General features: G+C 62.9%; 1 protein-coding gene across 2 annotated transcripts; it reads left to right on the plus strand.

Annotated features, from left to right (window-relative positions):
• Nucleotides 1–544: 544 nt before the first annotated feature.
• On the plus strand, nt 545–17,610 carry PACSIN1 (protein kinase C and casein kinase substrate in neurons 1). Of its 2 annotated transcripts, none has more exons than XM_084889998.1 (10): nt 545–748; nt 11,589–11,714; nt 12,613–12,769; nt 13,904–14,139; nt 14,499–14,654; nt 14,749–14,924; nt 15,313–15,433; nt 15,524–15,648; nt 16,257–16,444; nt 16,807–17,610. In XM_084889998.1, exons 2-10 carry the CDS (start codon nt 11,652–11,654, stop codon nt 16,914–16,916), a joined length of 1,332 nt encoding a protein of 443 aa, XP_084746124.1. In that variant the 5' UTR covers nt 545–748; nt 11,589–11,651; the 3' UTR covers nt 16,917–17,610. The 2 variants fall into 2 exon arrangements, with proteins under 2 accessions (XP_084746124.1, XP_084746125.1); XM_084889999.1 differs by lacking the exon at nt 545–748 and adding an exon at nt 2,799–2,818.
• The last annotated feature ends 363 nt before the right edge of the window (nt 17,611–17,973 follow it).

Raw genomic sequence — 17,973 nt, forward strand, 5'->3', positions numbered from 1 at the left:
GCCACGGCCCAGGAGAAGCACCCTGTGGAACCCAGGGTCATTGCCAGCAGGAGCCAGGGGTGCTCAGACCAGCTGTTTTCCTGCCGTGGGCCTCAGTTTCCAATCTGTGAAATGGGCATGGAGCTTCATGGAATGAGACAGCTCCATACTATCGCACACTCAGCCCGACCTAGAGCAGCTAAATGAGATGCTGAGGACTGACTGACGGTGAGTGAATGAGAAAGCAGGCGGAGGTGCTCACAGAGCAGCCCTGCCTCCGGCTTTAAGGACAGGGCAGCTCCCGGGGTCGGCAGGGTGTCGGCGGCGGGTCTGGAGGAGAAAAGAACGAGGCTGCGGCAGAGCCGGGTCCTGGCCACACGGGCCTGCGCGTCCAGCAGCATCCCTGGCGGCAGCGCGCCCTCCGAGTGGATGCAGCGGGCGGGCGTCCCCTGGCGTCCGCGGAGGGAGGCTGTCGGTGCAGCATTGCCCGGTTGGCATAGAAACGGCAGGAGGAGGTGGGTGGCTGGGAAAGGAGGCGGGCCGGGAGGAGGGGGAGCGGTGGGGGCGGGGAGCGGGCTTCTCTGGCGCTGCCTCCGGAGCGGGCGGCGCGCGGCAGAGGGGACCCCGGAGGACAGAGCCCCAGCCCGGGGCCAGCGCCCCCCTGCCGGCCGCCAGGAGGAGAGGAGGACGGCCCGCCCTCCGGCCCCGGCCTGCCCAGCGGGGCAGAGTGCTCCCACCTGCCCCTGGCGTGGTACCAAGAGGGGCCCAGGTAGGCACCCATGGGGACGGCTAGCGGAGGCTGTGCGGCGAGTGGGGCCGGGGCTCCCCATCTCCCTACCCGCAGCGCTTGGGCCCGGGGTGGGTGGGTGGGTGGGGGAGCCCGCGTCTGTCCTGGGGGCACTCCTCAGACTGGGTCCTCTCCCTGGTGCCTTTCCTCTTCTGCACTTCTATTCCCCCCCCCCCCCCCAAGTCAGGACTAGAAATGCCCTCCCTGGGGAAGCGGCTGAAGGGGCTGGCGCTCCCGGGAGCTCACATTGCCAGTCCTCGGGGGGCTAAGGCTGGGGGGAGGGGGGGCGGCAGGGAGAAGTGAGGTTGTCTCACCCCCCCCCCCCCGCACTGCTAGGCCTTGGTCATTTGGAACCAGCAGCTCCAGCCCTCCCACTGCCCCCACTCCCCCCCCCCCCCCCCCCCCCCCCCCCCCCCCCCCCCGCACACCCAGCCTCTCTGTGGCTCAGTCAGGAAGGAGGCATCGCTCCTTTTTCCCCCAAACTCAGCTCCTTCCCTCCTCCCCTCCCTGCAGAACCAGGCCCCCTGGTTTCCCAAAGGACCCCTGTTCCACCTCCAGAAAACCCAGGGTCTCCATGTTGGGTGCCTGTGGCCCTCCCTCCCCAACTTCCGTCCCTCCCGCTGCAGCGCTGCGGGGGGCTGGCCTGGGGTGGAGCCGCAGGCGGCTTGGCTCGCACCGGGCTGGGCCTGGAGCCTGGGGCCCTGGAGGAACTGCCTGGACTCCAGCACAGAGGGGCGGGGTGCCCGCCGGTGCGGTGGGGGTGCACCTGGTGCGGTGGGTGGTGCACCTCGTCCCGCTTTGCCCTGTGTGGAGCTGGGGGGCCCTGGCCTGTGCGGGGAGGTGATTCTGGCCTGAGGGGCAGGGGTTGGTGTGTGCAACCTTGGGGCGCTCAGGTTCCAGGGAGGCAAAGGCCTGGCCCTCTCCCGCCTGCCCTCTCTACCCGGCACCCGCTGAGGGCCCGGCACCCGGCTGCCGAGGGCCCAGCACCCACTGAGGGCCCCCCACCCACCAGCTGAGCGTGTGGGGGTCCATCCGAGCTCTGGCACAGCCCGTGGGTCAGAGGACCTGGTGCCGGGCCGAGGCGGGTCCCGGGCCGCTGACAGGCAGGGGAATGCTCCCCCACAAGCTGACGTGTCACCCTCATTTCTGCAATCGTTAGTTGCAGACTGGACAGTGCCTCCAGCGTGGGCTTAGGGCCTGGGTGTGAGAGGGGGATCTCGGGCGGCAGCAGCGGGGAGGCCATGCCTGGGAGCTGGCAGCCATACAGCCAGGCCCCCATGCCTGCTCCCCATTTCTCCCGCGGGCCCCCTCCCCACCAGGGCCTGGCAGCCTGGCATCTGCCCTGCCGCACCTGCAGCGGGTGCCTCCATTCCAGCCGAGCCGGGCTGTGAGCCGGGGACAGGCCCTTTGGCAGGAGCTGGAGGAGGTCTCCCTTCCCAGACCCCCAGGCCGGCCCTGCCTCCCACTCCGGCCGCCTTCTCTGGGCCCCAGCCCTCTCTCTCCAGGTTTTGTTTCTTTTCTGTCCCACGGGTCCCAGGGTCTTCGCTTGCTCCATCTCTCTCCTACCCTCTGCTGCCCCCAGACTCCGGGGCAGTGAGCTCATCAGAACGGCCCCCAAGGCACCTTGCCAGGCCTCCCCACATCCTGGCAGCCAGGTGGGAGCCCGGCCCACCCCCAGCAGCTTCCCCGTCACAGGAGCTGCGGGGAGGCCCGGCCACAGCGGCCTGGAGCTCGGCCCGGAGCTGGGAGCTGGGAGCTGGGCGCTGGGCCTGGAACCAGTCAGGCTCCTCACGTGGCCCCGGCGGAGCTCTGGGAGAGGAGGGAGACACGTCCACTTGCTCTTCGGGGCAACTCAGGACTCAGAGCCGCTCCATCCCCCCTGTTCCTCAGCCCGCCATCTCCCCCTACTGCTCAGGCCCAGACCCAGAGCCGCCTGCTCCTCACAGACAGACCACCGGCAGAGCCTGCTGGCCCGATTGTCACAGCCTTTCCCGGTGCCAGCCTCTTCTCACTGCTGCCAGCGTCACCGCCTTCCCTCACCTGAGGATGCAGGTTAGGGGGTGCCCTGTGCTGCTGCCCCCGCAGTCTGTTCTCCCTGCAGGCAGGGGTCCTTAAAACCCAAGCCTGACCCGGCAGAGGGCAGGCGGGAGAGGGCCTGGCCTTTGCCTCCCTGGAACCTGAGCGCCCCCAACCCCTGCCCCTCAGGCCAGGATCGCCTCCCCGCACAGGCCAAGGCTCCACCCAGGGCGAACCGGACCAGGTGCACCGCCCACCGCACCGGCAGGCCCTGCCCCTCGGTGCTGGAGTCCAGGCAGTTCCTCCCAGGCCCCCGGGGCGGGGGGGGGGGCATTAAGACTATTATGCTGACCCACAAGGCCTCCTGTGACAGGATCCTTCCCCAGCCTCCCACCCAGCCTCCCCGGCCTCCCCCTCCCTCTTCCTCACTCACTCTGCTCCAGCCGCAGGGGCCCCTTGCTCTCAGCCAGGCAGCCATGCTTCGCTCAGGGCCTTTGCGCTGGCTGTTCCCTCTGCCTGATGCTCTCCCCCAGGTGGCTGCCTGGCTCCCTCTCATCTCCCGTGTAAAATAGCCTCATTCCCGCCCCCCTGCTCCTCCCTGTCCCCTTCCCTGCCATTTCTTCTCCACAGCCCTGTCACCTCTAACACACGTGACCATTGGCTTATTCGTCTGGCCCTGTCTGTCCAGCCCCTCTGGTGGCAGGCCCACGCGGGCAGGGGGTGGGGGGCTTGGGTCTCGCTCAGGGCTGTGCCCAGAGCAGCACTGGGAGGATGGCGGCGCAGCTGGAAGCCAGGAGCCTCTGCGTCCGGCTGTGATGGGGCCTGTGACGTGGCCCTCCCAGGGGAGGGGGCCGCAGCCCCTCCGGCTGGGCAGTTGCCCCAGGACTTGGAGTTGGGCAGGATGTCCTGCCTGGCTGGTCCCTGCTTCTTGCCTTTTTCTGCTCCAGCCTCGGCCAGGGCGGCTCACCTGGCAGGAGGGGGAGGGCAGTGAGCCCATGTAGCGAGGACGGGGCGGGGTGGGGGGGGTGGGGAGCTTCCTGTGGGATGCAGCCAGGGCCGGGGAAGGTTCGCACAGACCTGGCTGTGCCCCCCAGGAGGCCACAGAGCACAGGGCTCAGGCCAGGAGGCCCCGCACAAGGCCAAGTGCGGATGATGGGTCCTGGGAGAGATGCACCCGGGGCGGAGAGGACGGGCCTGCCTTCCCACAGCTCCCACTCCCGCTCCCCATCCGTGGGGTCGGAGCCCGGGGCAGGGGTCTGACTAGGACGGCCCCTTTGGGAGGTGGCCTCTGAGACCCTGAGTGTGGAGGTGGACGTGGGTGCTTGTGGGCCCGGGCCCGCCGTGGGCCTCTGGGCTCAGTCCCGGGTTCCTCTGGGAGTCGGGAGGGTGGGAGCTGAGATACCAACTCTGCATCCTCACTGGAGCTGGGACCGCTTCCCTGACTCATTGTCCCCTAAGTGTTGTCACCACCGAATGAGGAGACGGTCACTTCTGGGCTTTCTCCTGCGCTGGAGGACACTCAGAGGCTCTCTGCAGCCAGAGATGTGGCCTCCACTGTCCTGGGAACAGGAGTGTGCGGCTGCCGTGGGTGGTTTTTCAGAGGGGGGGCTGGGGGTTGGGGGGCTGGAGGAGGAAGGAGAGGGTACGGATCAGAGGCCAGGGAGTGGGCAGGGAGCAGGGGCGAGGCCAGCCAGGGGTGGCCAGCCAGGAGCTGAGCTGGAGAGCCGTTAAACCCTTCCCGGGTGGGGTGAGCCACCTGGGCCCTCTGTCCGGACCTCTCTGGGTGAAACCCCGCTCTGCCTCCCTCTGTCCCCCATTTGTGTTTCCATCCTTTCCCCACCCCACCCGAGCTTCATCATCTCTGAAGGGAGGGCCCTTGGGGACTTCCCTGAGACCTTTCCCAGCGCAGATAGAGGTTCAGGCTCAGGGCCTGATGTTTAGACCTAACGGGAAGGCTGGGGAAACCAGGCCTTCTTCATAGGGGACCTGGAAACCCGGGGTCCCAGGCGAGGCTAGCAGGCGTGGACGGAGGCCTTGGTCAGCTCAGGCTGCAGAACGAGGTCCTGTGGACCGCGAGGTTTATTTTTCGAGGTTCTGGTGGCTGGACGTCCGAGATCGCGGTGGCTGTGGGGCTCCTGAGGAGGCCTCTCTTCCTGGCTGGCAGAGGCCGACCTCTCTGTGTCCAGACGCGACCTTGCCTGTCCTACTGGATCAGGACCTCACCCTTACTTGCCCTCAGTTGCCTCCTAAAAGTCCAAACACAGTCACATTGGTGGGTAAGGCATCACATATGGATTTGGGGGACACAAAGGTCTTCGGGATATTAGGCACAAAGAGGAGATGGAGTGTGAGGTCACCACAAAGATGGGAGTCTTCCGTCTGAAAGCTCTGCAGCTGCGAAAAGCAGGGGTGACGATACCGATGATGATGTGGTGACGATGATGATGATGGTGATGATGGGAATAATGGGGATGATGGGGATGATACCTATGATGATGGAGGTGGTGATGATGATGGGGATGATGGGGATGATCAGTGATGATACCTGTAGGATGATGGTGATGCTGCTGCTGCTGATAGTGGTGATGGTGGGTGATGATAGCTATATTGATGATGATAATGATGATGATGGATGATAATACCTATGATGATAGGTGATGATAACTATAATAATAATGATGATGGGTGATGATTGATACTGGTGATGATGATGATGGATGATTATAACTATAATGATGATGGGAAATTATAACTATAATAATAATGATAATGGTGATGGTGGTAATACCGATGATGATGATGATGATACCTATAATGATGAAGATTATGATGATGATGAGAGTGATGATACCTACGACGATGATGATGATGATGATGATGATGGTTAAATGGTGCTTCCTGAGTAGCAGGTACTCATTTCCTTCTCACACCACCCCATGGGGTGGTATCATCATCTCCATTTCCAGGTGAAACAGACACAGAGAAGAAACTTGCCAAAGTCGCACAGCCATTTAGTGACAAACTGGGGTTTGAACCCGGTCATTCTGCCCGGCTCCAGGGTGCTCTTAACTGTTCTGTCGGAGTGACCACCTGGTGGGAGTCCCTGGCTTGTCAGGAGAGCAGGTGCTGCCTGAACCGGTGAGATCCGGTTTGTGGCAGGGTGGGGCTCGGAGCTGCAGCAGGGGTAGGGGTGAGGTAGGTGAGGGCTGGGGTATTCAGGGACTGAGCTGGCTCTTGAAGGGAAGGAGTTATTTGGGGGAGAGGTGGATGGTGGGAGGGAGGACAGCATCGCCCCAGGCTGCAGGGCGGTGTGAGCAAAGGAGCCGGAGCGGAGTGGGTGAGCAGGGGTGGCGGGAGGGGCGGGAGGACAGCACCTGGCAGCGAACCCGGGTCCTCGCAGCCTCTGAAGCCGCAGCAGAGCTGGAGAGAGTCCCTGCGTGGCCCCCAGTCAGGCGCGGCGGGCCCGTCCATCTCTGGGTGAGGTGTGGAGCGGAGGAGCATGGAGCCCGAGGCGCCCTGAGACCCAGCGCTGGCTTCCATGGCGTTGCCCGGGGGAGCTGAGTTGTCCCTTAGGCCAGAGGACCGTGACCCCCCTGGGGTGCTGCTCTGGGCTGAGCACCAGGCGGAGGGGCAGGGAAGGACTCCCCGGGTCTGACCTGACTGCCGCCTCCCTCTCCCCCCTGCGTGTCCTTGGACGCGCTCTTTAACCCCCGGGCTCTCGGGAAAGGTGGGGGCGCCTGTACGGATCTCAGTGGGCTGCGGAGGGGGAAATAAAGTGTACGGAGAGGCTGGAGCATAGTAGGTACTCAAAACGGTTATCACAGTCGGTGTAAGGGGGGATGAAGAGGGAGTAAGGTGACGGCCGAGGCTGTTGGTAACTACCCCGTGTGCGAGCTGCAGGATCCCTGCGGAGGGGCCCCCGCGGGGGGCAGGGTCATCCTGGGGGGTCAGGGAGAAAGACGCCCTGGAGCTGGATCCAGGGGGCGACTAGGAGGTGGGGAAGGGGGTGCCAGGACAGCAGGGGCATGGCCGGGACAGGGGGAATCGAGGGTTCTCTTTACGAGATTCTGGCTTTTGGTTGTGTAACCCTCATCACCAACATCTAGGAAATGCCCAGTGTGTGGAGGTGACTGGCCCTGGGGCACAGAATTCAGTGCTGCTGCTATTTAGTGAATGAATGTTCCACAGGGTTGCTGGCACTCACTCATTCACTGAACAGAAATGACCGTGCACGTCCTCCGTGCCGGGCCCTGCCCCGGACTCCAGAGGTACAGCAGAGAACCAGGCAGCTGAAGCGTCAGCCTCATAGAGCTGACATTCTAGGGGAGAGGAAGACACTAAATGTGTGAGTCCTCTGAGCTGACAGCCTATCCAAGAACAGCGAGGGAAGGGAGAGCGGGTGGGTGGGTGCTGGGGTGGAAACAGTTGAAAGTTTAAGTCGGGGGGAGGGGTCAAGACATTTGAGTGGACCTGGAAACCCCCTGAGTGAGTATTCTAGCAGGTGCAAAGGCCCTGGGGTTAGAACAGCAAGGAAGTTAGCGGAGCTGGAGGAGAGTGAGCGTGGATGAGGTGAGGGCAGAGGGGTGGGGCAGCAGGTTATGATCTGAACTTTCATTCAGAGGAAACGGGGGATGAGGGGGGGTAGTCTCTGGAGGGTTCCGAGTGGGGCAGTGGTGGGATCTCACAGGCTTTTCCAGTTTCCCTCAGGCTGCTGCGTGGGGGGCTGGGGAGAGACAGTGTCAGAGGCGGGAAGGCCAGTGAAGAGGCTGCAGGGAGTGCGGTGGAGGAGAAAGGGGCTGTGGCCACCACAGTGCCTGTGTTGTGCGTAACTAATGACATAGGATGGTTTTAGGTGACCCTGCTAGCGGTCCTGACCCACAGGCTGAGAACCGCTGCTGTAGAGCCTAAGACCATCGGAAAACACAGATGTTTACATTACGATTCATTAACAGTAGCAGCATTACAGTTAGGAAGTAGGAACGAAAATAGCTTTATGGTTGTGGGTCACCACCACATGAGGAGCTGTGTTAAAGGGCCGCGGCATCAGGAAGGTGGAGAACCACTGGTCTAGAGGAAGGGTCAGGCCAGCAGGAAAACCTCACATTCCACAGAGTTCTCTGTGCTTCCGAGGAGCTTGCTATCCTTTTATCATTTGATCTTCAAAATGGACCCAAGCATTGTCTTCCATCATCTGTGTTAGAAAACTGAGGCCCCCAGGGACTCGGCCGAGCTCTCGCTGGCAAGTGGCAGAGCTGGGCGGAGCCCGTGCCCCCGTGCTGCACGCTGAGGGTGAGAACGTGCCAGCCGGCTGAAGTGGGACCATCGCCCACGCTGACAGCAGCGGTGACAAGTCAGCTGTGAGAGCGGTTTTGGTCTTTCAGTCCCGCCTCGGCCCTGAGCCCGGTCTGCAGTGTGGGGTGGTGTGAGGACTCGATGGGTTAAGACCTGTGAACTGTCCTTGGCACAGATATGTGCTCCATAATGTCAGCTACTAATACTAACTAGAGGCCCAGTGCATGAAAATTCACGCACTGGAGGGAGAGGGTCTCCTCGGCCCAGCCTGCCCCCTCTCACAGTCCGGGAGCCCTCTGCTGCTGTCACTGCAGGCAGCACAAGCTTCAGCGGGCCCTGGGTACCTGAGCCTCAAGTGGCCTGGGCAGCTGGGCAGCTTGGCAGCCGCCATCCGAGGCTTCCCTGCATCTCAGGCCAGCCCTGGGGGGCTGAGGGGCTGGGGGGCTGAGGGGGCTGGGGGACTCCAGCGGCAGGTGAATGAAGCAGCCATACCCGCCTTGCTGTGTGCCTGCCACCCTGGCAGGGCTGAGGGGCCTGGGGACTGGGCACTGCCATCTTGTGGCTGTGGGCGCCACCATCTTTGAGGGTGTGACAGTCAATTAGCATATTCCCTCCTTATTGGGTGTGGGTGCCACCATCTTTGAGGGTGTGACAGTCAATTAGCATATTCCCTCCTTATTGGCTATGGGCGCTGCCATCTTTGCAATGGTGCGAGGGTCAATTAGCATATTCCCTCTTTATTAGATAGGATGGCACAAGGCTTTTAAGGCCACAAAAAGTCAGATGGGCATCGAGCCCATTCAATGGGTCGAGGAAAGCTAAGTGTGCGTTGACTTGCCTGCAGGGCATGTCCAACACCAGCCACTCGGTTCCTGGCTCAGAGATGCAGTGATGGCACCTGCCTCAGGGGGAGTGAGAGGCAGGGGAAGATAGGGTGGGGTGTCTGGCAATACGATGCTGCGGGCTCACACGCTCCTCCCGCATCCCTCCCCGGCCCTGGCTGGTATTCCTGAGCCCCTCTGAGCCGGTCCAGCCGGGGCTGGCGTGTGCTGGGCCCTCACCATCTCGCCTAATCCTTAGTCGGGCCAGGTTATCCTCATCTCCCCCAGGACCCAGCAAGGTCATGTGCGTTGCTCAAGGTCACACAGCAGTTTGGCGGCAGGGCAGGGCCCCGAGGCTAGAGCTGCTTCTATTACACATGCTCTCGGCTGGGAGGGACCCAGCAGTCCCCGTCCCGGGTCTGGACCAGGAGGAGGGTGGTCTCCTCCTAGCCTGACGTGGGATCCTCCCAGCCCGACATGCCAGGCCCTGGCTGCCCGCCCCACCTCCAAGCTTCAAGTGCCCTCAGTCCTGCGCCCACTCCCTCTGCTCTCCTCCAGCACAGGCTGGAGGGTTTTAAGAAACAGGCAGTTTATGCACACAAGGCAAAATTTAAAAGGCATAAAAGAGCCCAGTGAAAAACCTCCCACCCCATCCGCCAGCCACCCATTCTTCCAGCTTCCAAAAATACTCCGCGTGTGCGTGTCCACCCCCCGCGGAGCCAAGCCTGCAGCCTCGCTGCTCTGCGCCCGCTCCTGGGCTCAGTCACGTGGCCTGGGAGGGTGCGTTCGGCCGGCCTGAGCTCCGCTCACTGAGCCGGGCCGGCGTGTCCGGGTGGTGGCCGGCCCCTGGCTTTCCCAGGCAGACCTGCGGTGAATTTGATGGGGCAGCAGCAGTTCGCCCCGCTGGCTGGAAGGGGAATTCCTAGGACCAGGGCGCTGGGTGAGGGCCGTGTGCCTCTGTGACGGTGAGAAAGGAACCGAGGTTTTATCAGTCGCTCCCCCTCTACCAGGGGTGCCCTCGACCTTCACTTCAGGAGGGAGTCCCCCCATGAGCCGCACACTGGGGCGGGTCCCTAAGTTCTATGTAACTTTGAGGGTTCTAGGTGGCTCTGTCCCAGGGATCCTTACCGAACTGGCTGAACGTCCTTCATCACGGGTCCCTGCCTTGTGCTTCCCCGTGTCCAATGAACATTCTCCCCGTGAAGAAGTACCGCTCTGTAGGTGAAAAGTGCCAAATTAAGAGGAAAATCCTCAGACTTGTTTCTTGTCCCTTGATGAACTAGCTGCCCTCTCTCCACCCGCCCCCGCTGGATGTAAGTTTGGGAGGAAGTGAGATTGTGCTAAGGGGAGCGAAATCAATGCCTGAGAGATGCAAGGAGGCAGCCCTGGGTATGACTGGGCCCAGAGCACTAGCCCCGGACAGGTGGGGAGACAGGCCAGAGGGGCAGGGGCCTCCCCGGCCCAGGATCCTCATGTGGGAGTGCCGCTGTCCGCGGACCCCAGGTGGGCGAAACCTTGCAGAGGCAGCACTCCCCAGGGGTCCTCATGGGTCAGGGGTCACAGTCCCTGACAGTGCGGACCAGGGAGGTGACCCTGGGCCCAGGCTGTCAGCCGGTAGTGGGATCAGGCCTGGCTGGGCCTCACTGTCCCTTTGGAGACCAGGCCCCTGGCCCTCTGGGTCTAGGCTCCTGACGACGGAGCCATTCACCGGAACCATTCTTGCCTGGGTGGCAGGGAGCGCAGTGTGGGGTGGCGCAGGGCAGCGCCCGCCCCAGCCCTGGGGCAGCACACGGCCTAGATTGGACAGCCGTGATGCCGGCCGACAGTTCCAGGCCGCACACAGCCGCCTGGCGCTCACACAGAGCGCAGCGGTCTGGCCTGTGGGCCGGGCTGCCTGTCTGGGACTCGCAGGGACATGGAGCAGCTCGTTGCAGCCTTTGGGGCTGGGCACAGGGCAGCGGCGGGCCTCGGGCTCAGGGAGCTGAGGAGGAGCTCGGCTTGGGCGGGAGGTGGGAGGGGCCTGCAGCCGGTTCCCACGGGACTTGGTCCAGGCTCCAGGTAGGAGTTTGGGGGCCTTAGGGGTTGGACCAGGGCCCTACGTTGGTGGGGAGCGTATGTGGGTGTTTTGGGGCTGGTGCAAGGACCTGCCTGGGTCGGTGGGCAGTGCCCAGGGGGGCAAATTGAGATGCCAGCTGCAGTTCATTGAACTCTAATGGTCCTACAGGGTGTCAGCTTTTGGGGGAAGAGAGGGAGGGAGTGTAGGGGGCTGCACAGAGGTAAGTCTGATTGCTGGCCTTGAAGACCTCTATGTCTACGAAACAAACCACAGGTTTATTTAAAGCAAAGACGCGATTACGTGGTGCTAACTTTCAGCTCCGAGCCCAGGAACACAAAGCAGCGGCAGGTGCCATGTCTGGTGGCTGGGCAGGCTCTGAGAGAGGTGCCACACTGGAGCTGGAGGATGGGTTTGGGGGAGAGGGAAGGAGATGGAGAGATGGGAGAGGGCAGGAGGGGTACTGCGGGGGGACTCTGGGGCCACCCTGGGGACGGCTGGTGAGCCAGTCCCCAGGCAGGAAGTCCCATCCCAATGCCAGGCTTTGCCTGGAGAGCCCCCATCCCCACGGCAAGTTGGGGCCGGGCCTGGAGTGGGGCCTGTGGACACGCCCCTCATCTCCAGGATATCTCCCCTCCAGCGCATGAGCAGCCCAGCCTGCTGACCGCCGCTCCCCGCCTGTCCATCCTGCCTCGGCCACACCATGTCCGGCTCCTACGACGAGGCCTCCCTGGCTCCGGAGGATTCCACCGACAGCTTCTGGGAGGTGAGGCTCTGACACTCCCGGGCCCTGGGGACCAGACAGCGAAGCCTGGCTGTGGAGGCCCAGCTCCAACCACCTCACGCCTCAGGCCTTGCGCCCAGCCCCTCGGGCTCTGCAGAGCCCTCCGTGTGCAGCAGGCTACGACGACCACCCCCGAGGCCAGAGCGCCCTGCCCACAGCCCCCGGGGACTCCCCTGGTATTTCATGGTGCGGAACAGGCCCCCTGTCCTCTGCTCTGGGCGCCGGCTCGGGGGCCTGCACTCCCATGGGCACGCCGCCTTCACAGTGCACACGGCCTTCCCAGCTGCTCCCTGACCCCCCCCCCCGGGGGATGAGCAGAGGCGGAAGGAGCACTGGTCCCAGGGAAATGGAGTGAGTTCGGGAAGCCCCACAGCAGCACAGAAGTGGAGACAGGCCCGTGTTTCAGGGCCTCCCAAAATATTTGCCACCCAGAGTGTTTTTTTACTGGCTTATGGAACCCAAAGTGAAAACCGCCAAACCTAAATTAATAAGTGTTTAATGAGATGTCTACACAACATAATATTATGTCAAGAAGTTGTAGCTCAACTCAGTGCTTCTGACTCTATATAAATAGATTTAGCTCATAAGAATGAAATGAATAATTCATCTGGCCCAAGTCCAAATTATAAAAAACCTCTTGCATTTTGTGGCAGCGACAAAATTGTGTTTTAGGTGTGAGCAGGGAGTGTATAGACAGGGGTGTGAGGAGGGGTGCCACGTCCTGGACAAGCCAGAGGGTCCCAAGGCGCCCTGGGATGGTGGTGGCGGGCGCCCCCTGCAGGACACGGCGGCCAGGGCGGGGGGGGGGGGGGGGGGGAGGAGGAGGCGGGGAGGCGGGAGGCGGGGAACCCTGGGTGTCATGCGCGCCGCCCGCCGCCAGGTGGGGAACTACAAGCGGACAGTGAAGCGCATCGATGACGGGCACCGCCTGTGCAACGACCTGATGAGCTGCGTGCAGGAGCGCGCCAAGATCGAGAAGGCCTACGCGCAGCAGCTCACCGACTGGGCCAAGCGCTGGCGCCAGCTCATCGAGAAAGGTGCTGCCCCCCTCCCCCCGCCCCGTGCCCATCCCCTGGGCACCGCTCAGACCCTAACCCCACTGTCTGGATCCTGGGAGCACCAGGCCACCGGGATGCACCTGCAGCCTCCAGCAGCAGGGCCTTAGCGGGAACTGCCCTACACCTGCCCTCCTCCCCTCCCTGACCCCCCAGGGCTCCCTGCCCTTCAACTCCACTTGGTACAGGTTTTGTTTGGATATAAAACAAATCCCCAAACTTTTTATTTTAAAATAATTTTAACTCAGAGAAAAGTTACAAGAATAGAACTACATTCCCTTCACCCAGACTCACCAGCTGACATTTTACCGCACTGGTTTTACCCCTATTTATATGCATATTTTTTAAACATTTCAATTGGAGACACGGCCCTTCACCCTAAATTCTCCATGTATCTCCTAAGAATAAGAACAGTCACGTATGTTGCCACAGTCCTGCTATCACATTCAGGACATCTAATCTGGCCCATATGCATATTTTATTATGGCAATTGTTTGCGGGCCCAGGGTCCAATTCAGCATCAGATACTGCGTTTAGATGTCATGTCACTCGGTTCCTTTAATCTAGAACAGCTTCCAGTGGAAGCTTACATATATGAGAAAGGTTTTCTCTTCCACTAGACCCAATCCCATGAGGCCATGGCTGGGCCTGTGCTGCCCAGTACAGCGCCTGGCACAGCGGCGATGCCAGTGCACAGAGAAACAGGCCTTGGGATGTCCGGTCCCAGGAGCCTCCTGGTACCTGTCACCAGTTGGTTCTTCAGTTTTGCATTTAGCCAACATTCCTGGAGCACCTACTGTGTGCCTGGTGCACCTACTGTGTGCCTGGTGCTGTGCTGGGCTTGTGAGAGCACACAGGTTTGAGGCTGTTCCCCCCCCCCCCCCAGCCTGGGGCTCACAAGCTGACAGGGGAGATAGGGTGTAGATGGAGAGGCGGGTGTGAAGAATTCAGTGAGGGCAGTTCAGTGTGACAGCAATCAGACAAGCCTTTCTGGAGGAGGTGGCCATACCCGGGCCCTGGAGGATGAGGAAAACTGTAAGGAGAGGGAGGAGGGGGGTGCGAGGGGGCCTCTAGGCGGGGGGCGTGAAGGCCTTGGACCCACGGCCATCTCCTCAGGCCCGCAGTACGGCAGCCTGGAGCGGGCCTGGGGGGCCATCATGACGGAGGCGGACAAGGTGAGCGAGCTGCACCAGGAGGTGAAGAACAGCCTGCTGAATGAGGACCTGGAGAAGGTCAAGAACTGGCAGAAGGACGCCTACCACAAGCAGATCATGGGCGGCTTCAAGGAGACCAAGGAGGCTGAGGACGGCTTCCGCAAGGCCCAGAAGCCCTGGGCCAAGAAGATGAAGGAGGTGCCGGGGGCAGTGCTGCAGAGGGGGCGGGGGTGGGCGACTGAGCTCAGAGGGCCAGTCTCATCAGGGGGAGGTGTCCGCAGATGGGATTGTGCCAGGGGGGGCAGGCCTACCCCTACACATGGCAGGCACCACGGTGCTTGCCAGGCGTGTGTCCGAGGCAGCAGGCTGTGCCCTGCAGGGAGACCTCCACAGGGGGCACTGCTCCCCATACCGGGAGCCAGGGCCTGCACCCCTCCTGCCTCTGAAGACTGTGCACACAGCCCCTGGCAGCGTGGGCAGGTGGGAGGGCTGGCGAGTGCCCGCGCTTGCTCCTGCTCACCAGTAGGAGGCCTGCCGCCCGTTCTGCTTCCCCACAGCTGGAGGCAGCCAAGAAGGCCTACCACCTGGCCTGCAAGGAGGAGAAGCTGGCCGTGACCCGGGAGATGAACAGCAAGTCGGAGCAGTCGGTCACGCCCGAGCAGCAGAAGAAGCTGCAGGACAAAGTGGACAAGTGCAAGCAGGACGTGCAGAAGGTGCTGCCGGGCCGGGCGCGGAGGGCCCGTGGGGCGGGCAGGGCTGGCCGCCGCGGGCCTGGGCCTCACCCTCCCCGTGTCCCGGTGCCTCCAGACGCAGGAGAAGTACGAGAAGGTGCTGGATGAGGTGGGCAAGACCACCCCGCAGTACATGGAGGGCATGGAGCAGGTGTTCGAGCAGTGCCAGCAGTTTGAGGAGAAGCGGCTGGTCTTCCTCAAGGAGGTGCTGCTGGACATCAAACGCCACCTCAACCTGGCCGAGAGCAGCAGGTAGCTGGCTGGGCGGCTCCGTGGCTCAGGCACAGCCGGGGGAGGGCAGAGCTGGGGCCGAGGCATCCTGGGCCCCGCGTTACGGGGACAGGAAGGGCAGGGCGGGGCTGCAGGGGCTGAGAGAGAAGAGGCTGCACACACAGCGGCCACCTGGTGCAAGCCGGTGCACTCCGGGTGCTCAAGAAACAGGCCTGGGCAGACGGGTGAGTGGCTGAGGTGGGGGCGGCGAAGGGTGTCCACCGGGCATGCCCACACGGAGAGGGCCCCGGGGAAGCCTGCTGACTCCCGGTTGGGGGCCAGCACCCCGGTCCCCTGAGCGGGTGCCTGTCCTCACCGAGGATGAGAGGCCATGTGCATCCTGCCCCCCTCCGCCCTCTCCCGTGCACAGCTACGTCCACGTGTACCGGGAGCTGGAGCAGGTCATCCGGGGGGCGGACGCGCAGGAGGACCTGCGGTGGTTCCGCAGCACCAGCGGCCCCGGCATGCCCATGAACTGGCCCCAGTTTGAGGTAAGGGCGTGTGGGGCCGCGGAAGGAGTCTGCGGAGGCCGGAGGGGCCTCGGGCGATGGCCCAGCCTGACTGCCCCCTGGCGCCCACAGGAGTGGAGCCCAGACCTCCCTCACGCCGCCGCCAAGAAGGAGAAGCCCAGGAAGGCCGAGGGGGCGGCGCTGACCAACGCCACGGGGGTGCTGGAGTCCGCGTCCCAGGCCGGCGACCGAGGCAGGTGAGTGTCTCCCGGGGAGCTTCCTACAGGCCAGGAATCTCTCTGAGTTTTACCGCAAGACACAAGAAATGGCCGAAGTCACAGCAACCTCATTCTCCTTTCAAAAACAGCGATAGCTAATCCTTTGCGAGCACCTGCTGCGTGTCCGGGACTGTCCCAAGCATTTTCATACGCTAACTCACTGAAGCCTGCGGCATTCTGAGGAGTGTGTAAATATTCCCATTTTACAGATGGAGAAACTGAGGAGTTAAGTGGTTGCAGGAGGTCACACAGCGGGCTCCTAGCCTCAGAGCCAGGATATGGGGCCCAAAATCTGGCTCCAGAACCATTGCTCTTGACCACTAGATTGTACTGCCCTCTCACTAGGAGCCAGATGTCTCTGGGGTCCCTTCAGCACCCCTCACTCTAAGGCTCAGTAACAATGCTGCTAGTCTTGTCTCCCTTGTGTTTAAAGAGCGGCCAGTGAGGGTCACTGGGTCAGGACCCCTCTTACAAAGCCACCCCAGCTCCAGCCTTGATGAGCTGTGGCGCAGCGCTCTGGCTGGGCAGAGGGGCAGAGCTGGGGACAGGAGGGGCAACTCAGGCCGGGTCCTCCCTCTGCTTCTCAGCGTCAGCAGCTATGACCGGGGTCAGCCCTACGTCACCGAGTGGTCGGACGATGAGAGCGGGAACGCGTTTGGGGGCAGTGAGGCCAATGGGGGCGCCAACCCCTTCGAGGACGACGCCAAGGGCGTGCGCGTGCGGGCCCTCTACGACTACGACGGCCAGGAGCAGGACGAGCTCAGCTTCAAGGCCGGTATGAGGGGCGGGGCCGGCGGGGCGGGGCCGCGGGCAGGGCGCGCGGGGATTGGCGGCGAGTGCGATGTGGGCGGGGCCTGGCGCTGGGTGGGCGGGGCCTGGAGTGCCACCTCAGCCCCCGGGCCTGGGCCTGAGAGTGGTCCCTGGATGCCCGGGGCGCAGAGTTGGGGGTTAGGCTGGACCTGGATTGGGGTCTCTGACTGCTGAGCTGGGAAGTGAAGGGGCCAGGCTTTGGGGCCATACTGGGGGAGGGTTTGGGGTCAGCCAGCATCAAAGTATGGGGGGCTCCCTAGCAGCGTGGGACGGAGGGACGGCCTCCCCGAGCCCCTGCCAAGGAGCCCCTCCGTGTCCCCTTCCCAGGCGATGAGCTCACCAAGCTGGGCGAGGAGGACGAGCAGGGCTGGTGCCGCGGGCGGCTGGACAGCGGGCAGTTTGGCCTCTATCCCGCCAACTACGTGGAGGCCATCTAGCTGCTTGCTCCCCCCACACAGCCCTCACCGCCTCCCCTTCCTTCCCACTCTTGTCACCTCCCCTTGCCATAGAGTTCCAGACATATTTTACGATCAAGCTTTTATTTTTTTAAAAGTCAAAACAGAACAAAACAAAAAATATGAAGAGACGGAGCATCTGCAGGACTGCCAGGAGGCCAGGCTGGGGGGACTTGGGGGCGGCCCCTGGGCAGGTGGGGGTCTCCGGGCTTGGCCCAGCAGAGACATCAATGTCCATGCTTCCGGTCCCACCAGAGGCTCCTGAGCTCAGAGATGCCTCCTGGACCCTCCTGTCAGGCGTCCCTGCCCCACCCCAGGCTGCCAGCCCCTGTCCCACTGCTTCCTGGGAGGGTTCCGACCTCCCCCTCCAGCCCCACCCGCCTCCTTCCCCACCACCCGTCTCTGTCTCCCTCTCTCTCTCTCTCTCTCTCTCTCTCTCTCTCTCTCTCTCTCTCTCTCTCTCTCGGAGGCTCCGCTCCAGCCCCAGACAAGGGCCTGCCCAGTGTTTAGTCTTCCGCTGTGCTCTGGGGAGTGCCCCGCCCGGTCTCACCCCAGGACTGGTGGCACCGGCGGAGGCTGGTCACCCCTCGCCCACAGAGGTGCCCCGGTGTCCGTGTGAAGAGGGCAGAGCTGGAGGTGGTGACAGTGTCACGGGGTGCAGGAATGAAGGGGAGCAGGCCCTCGGTCCTTCCAGCGCCAGGCTCAGCTGAGGGACCAGGACTCTGCTGGGCCCTCCTTCCCAGCTGTCCATCCCGCAGAGCGCCCCCTTCAGCATTTGCAGAGACACAGACCCCATCCCAAGTCCTCAGAGGGGGGAGGGCGGGGGAGGGGCAAAGCCCAGGGCAGAGCCACAACAGTAGCAGCTTCCTCCCGTTTCCGGGAGGGGGCATCTCGCTCACCCTCCCTGCACACTCATCTAAAACCAGAGCCTCACGGGGTTCAGCCAGCCTTCAGACCGAGCCTTGGGGCCCCCCAGTCCGCTCCCCTTCTCTGGCCTGCGGGGGGCGACACCGCAGCCCCTGGGAGCTTCCAGTCTGGG

This window comes from Pipistrellus hanaki (assembly GCF_964339955.1).
Source record: "Pipistrellus hanaki genome assembly, chromosome: 7".
Taxonomy (NCBI): Eukaryota; Metazoa; Chordata; class Mammalia; order Chiroptera; family Vespertilionidae; genus Pipistrellus; species Pipistrellus hanaki.

Excerpts from the sequence above, each read along its gene's own strand:
- PACSIN1 (XM_084889998.1), top strand. The coding sequence starts at position 11,652 with ATGTCCGGCTCCTACGACGAGGCCTCCCTGGCTCCGGAGGATTCCACC. Across the intron at positions 12,770-13,903 it reads GCGCCAGCTCATCGAGAAAG|GCCCGCAGTACGGCAGCCTG; the intron begins GTGCTGCCCCCC and ends CCATCTCCTCAG. Across the intron at positions 14,140-14,498 it reads GGGCCAAGAAGATGAAGGAG|CTGGAGGCAGCCAAGAAGGC; the intron begins GTGCCGGGGGCA and ends GCTTCCCCACAG.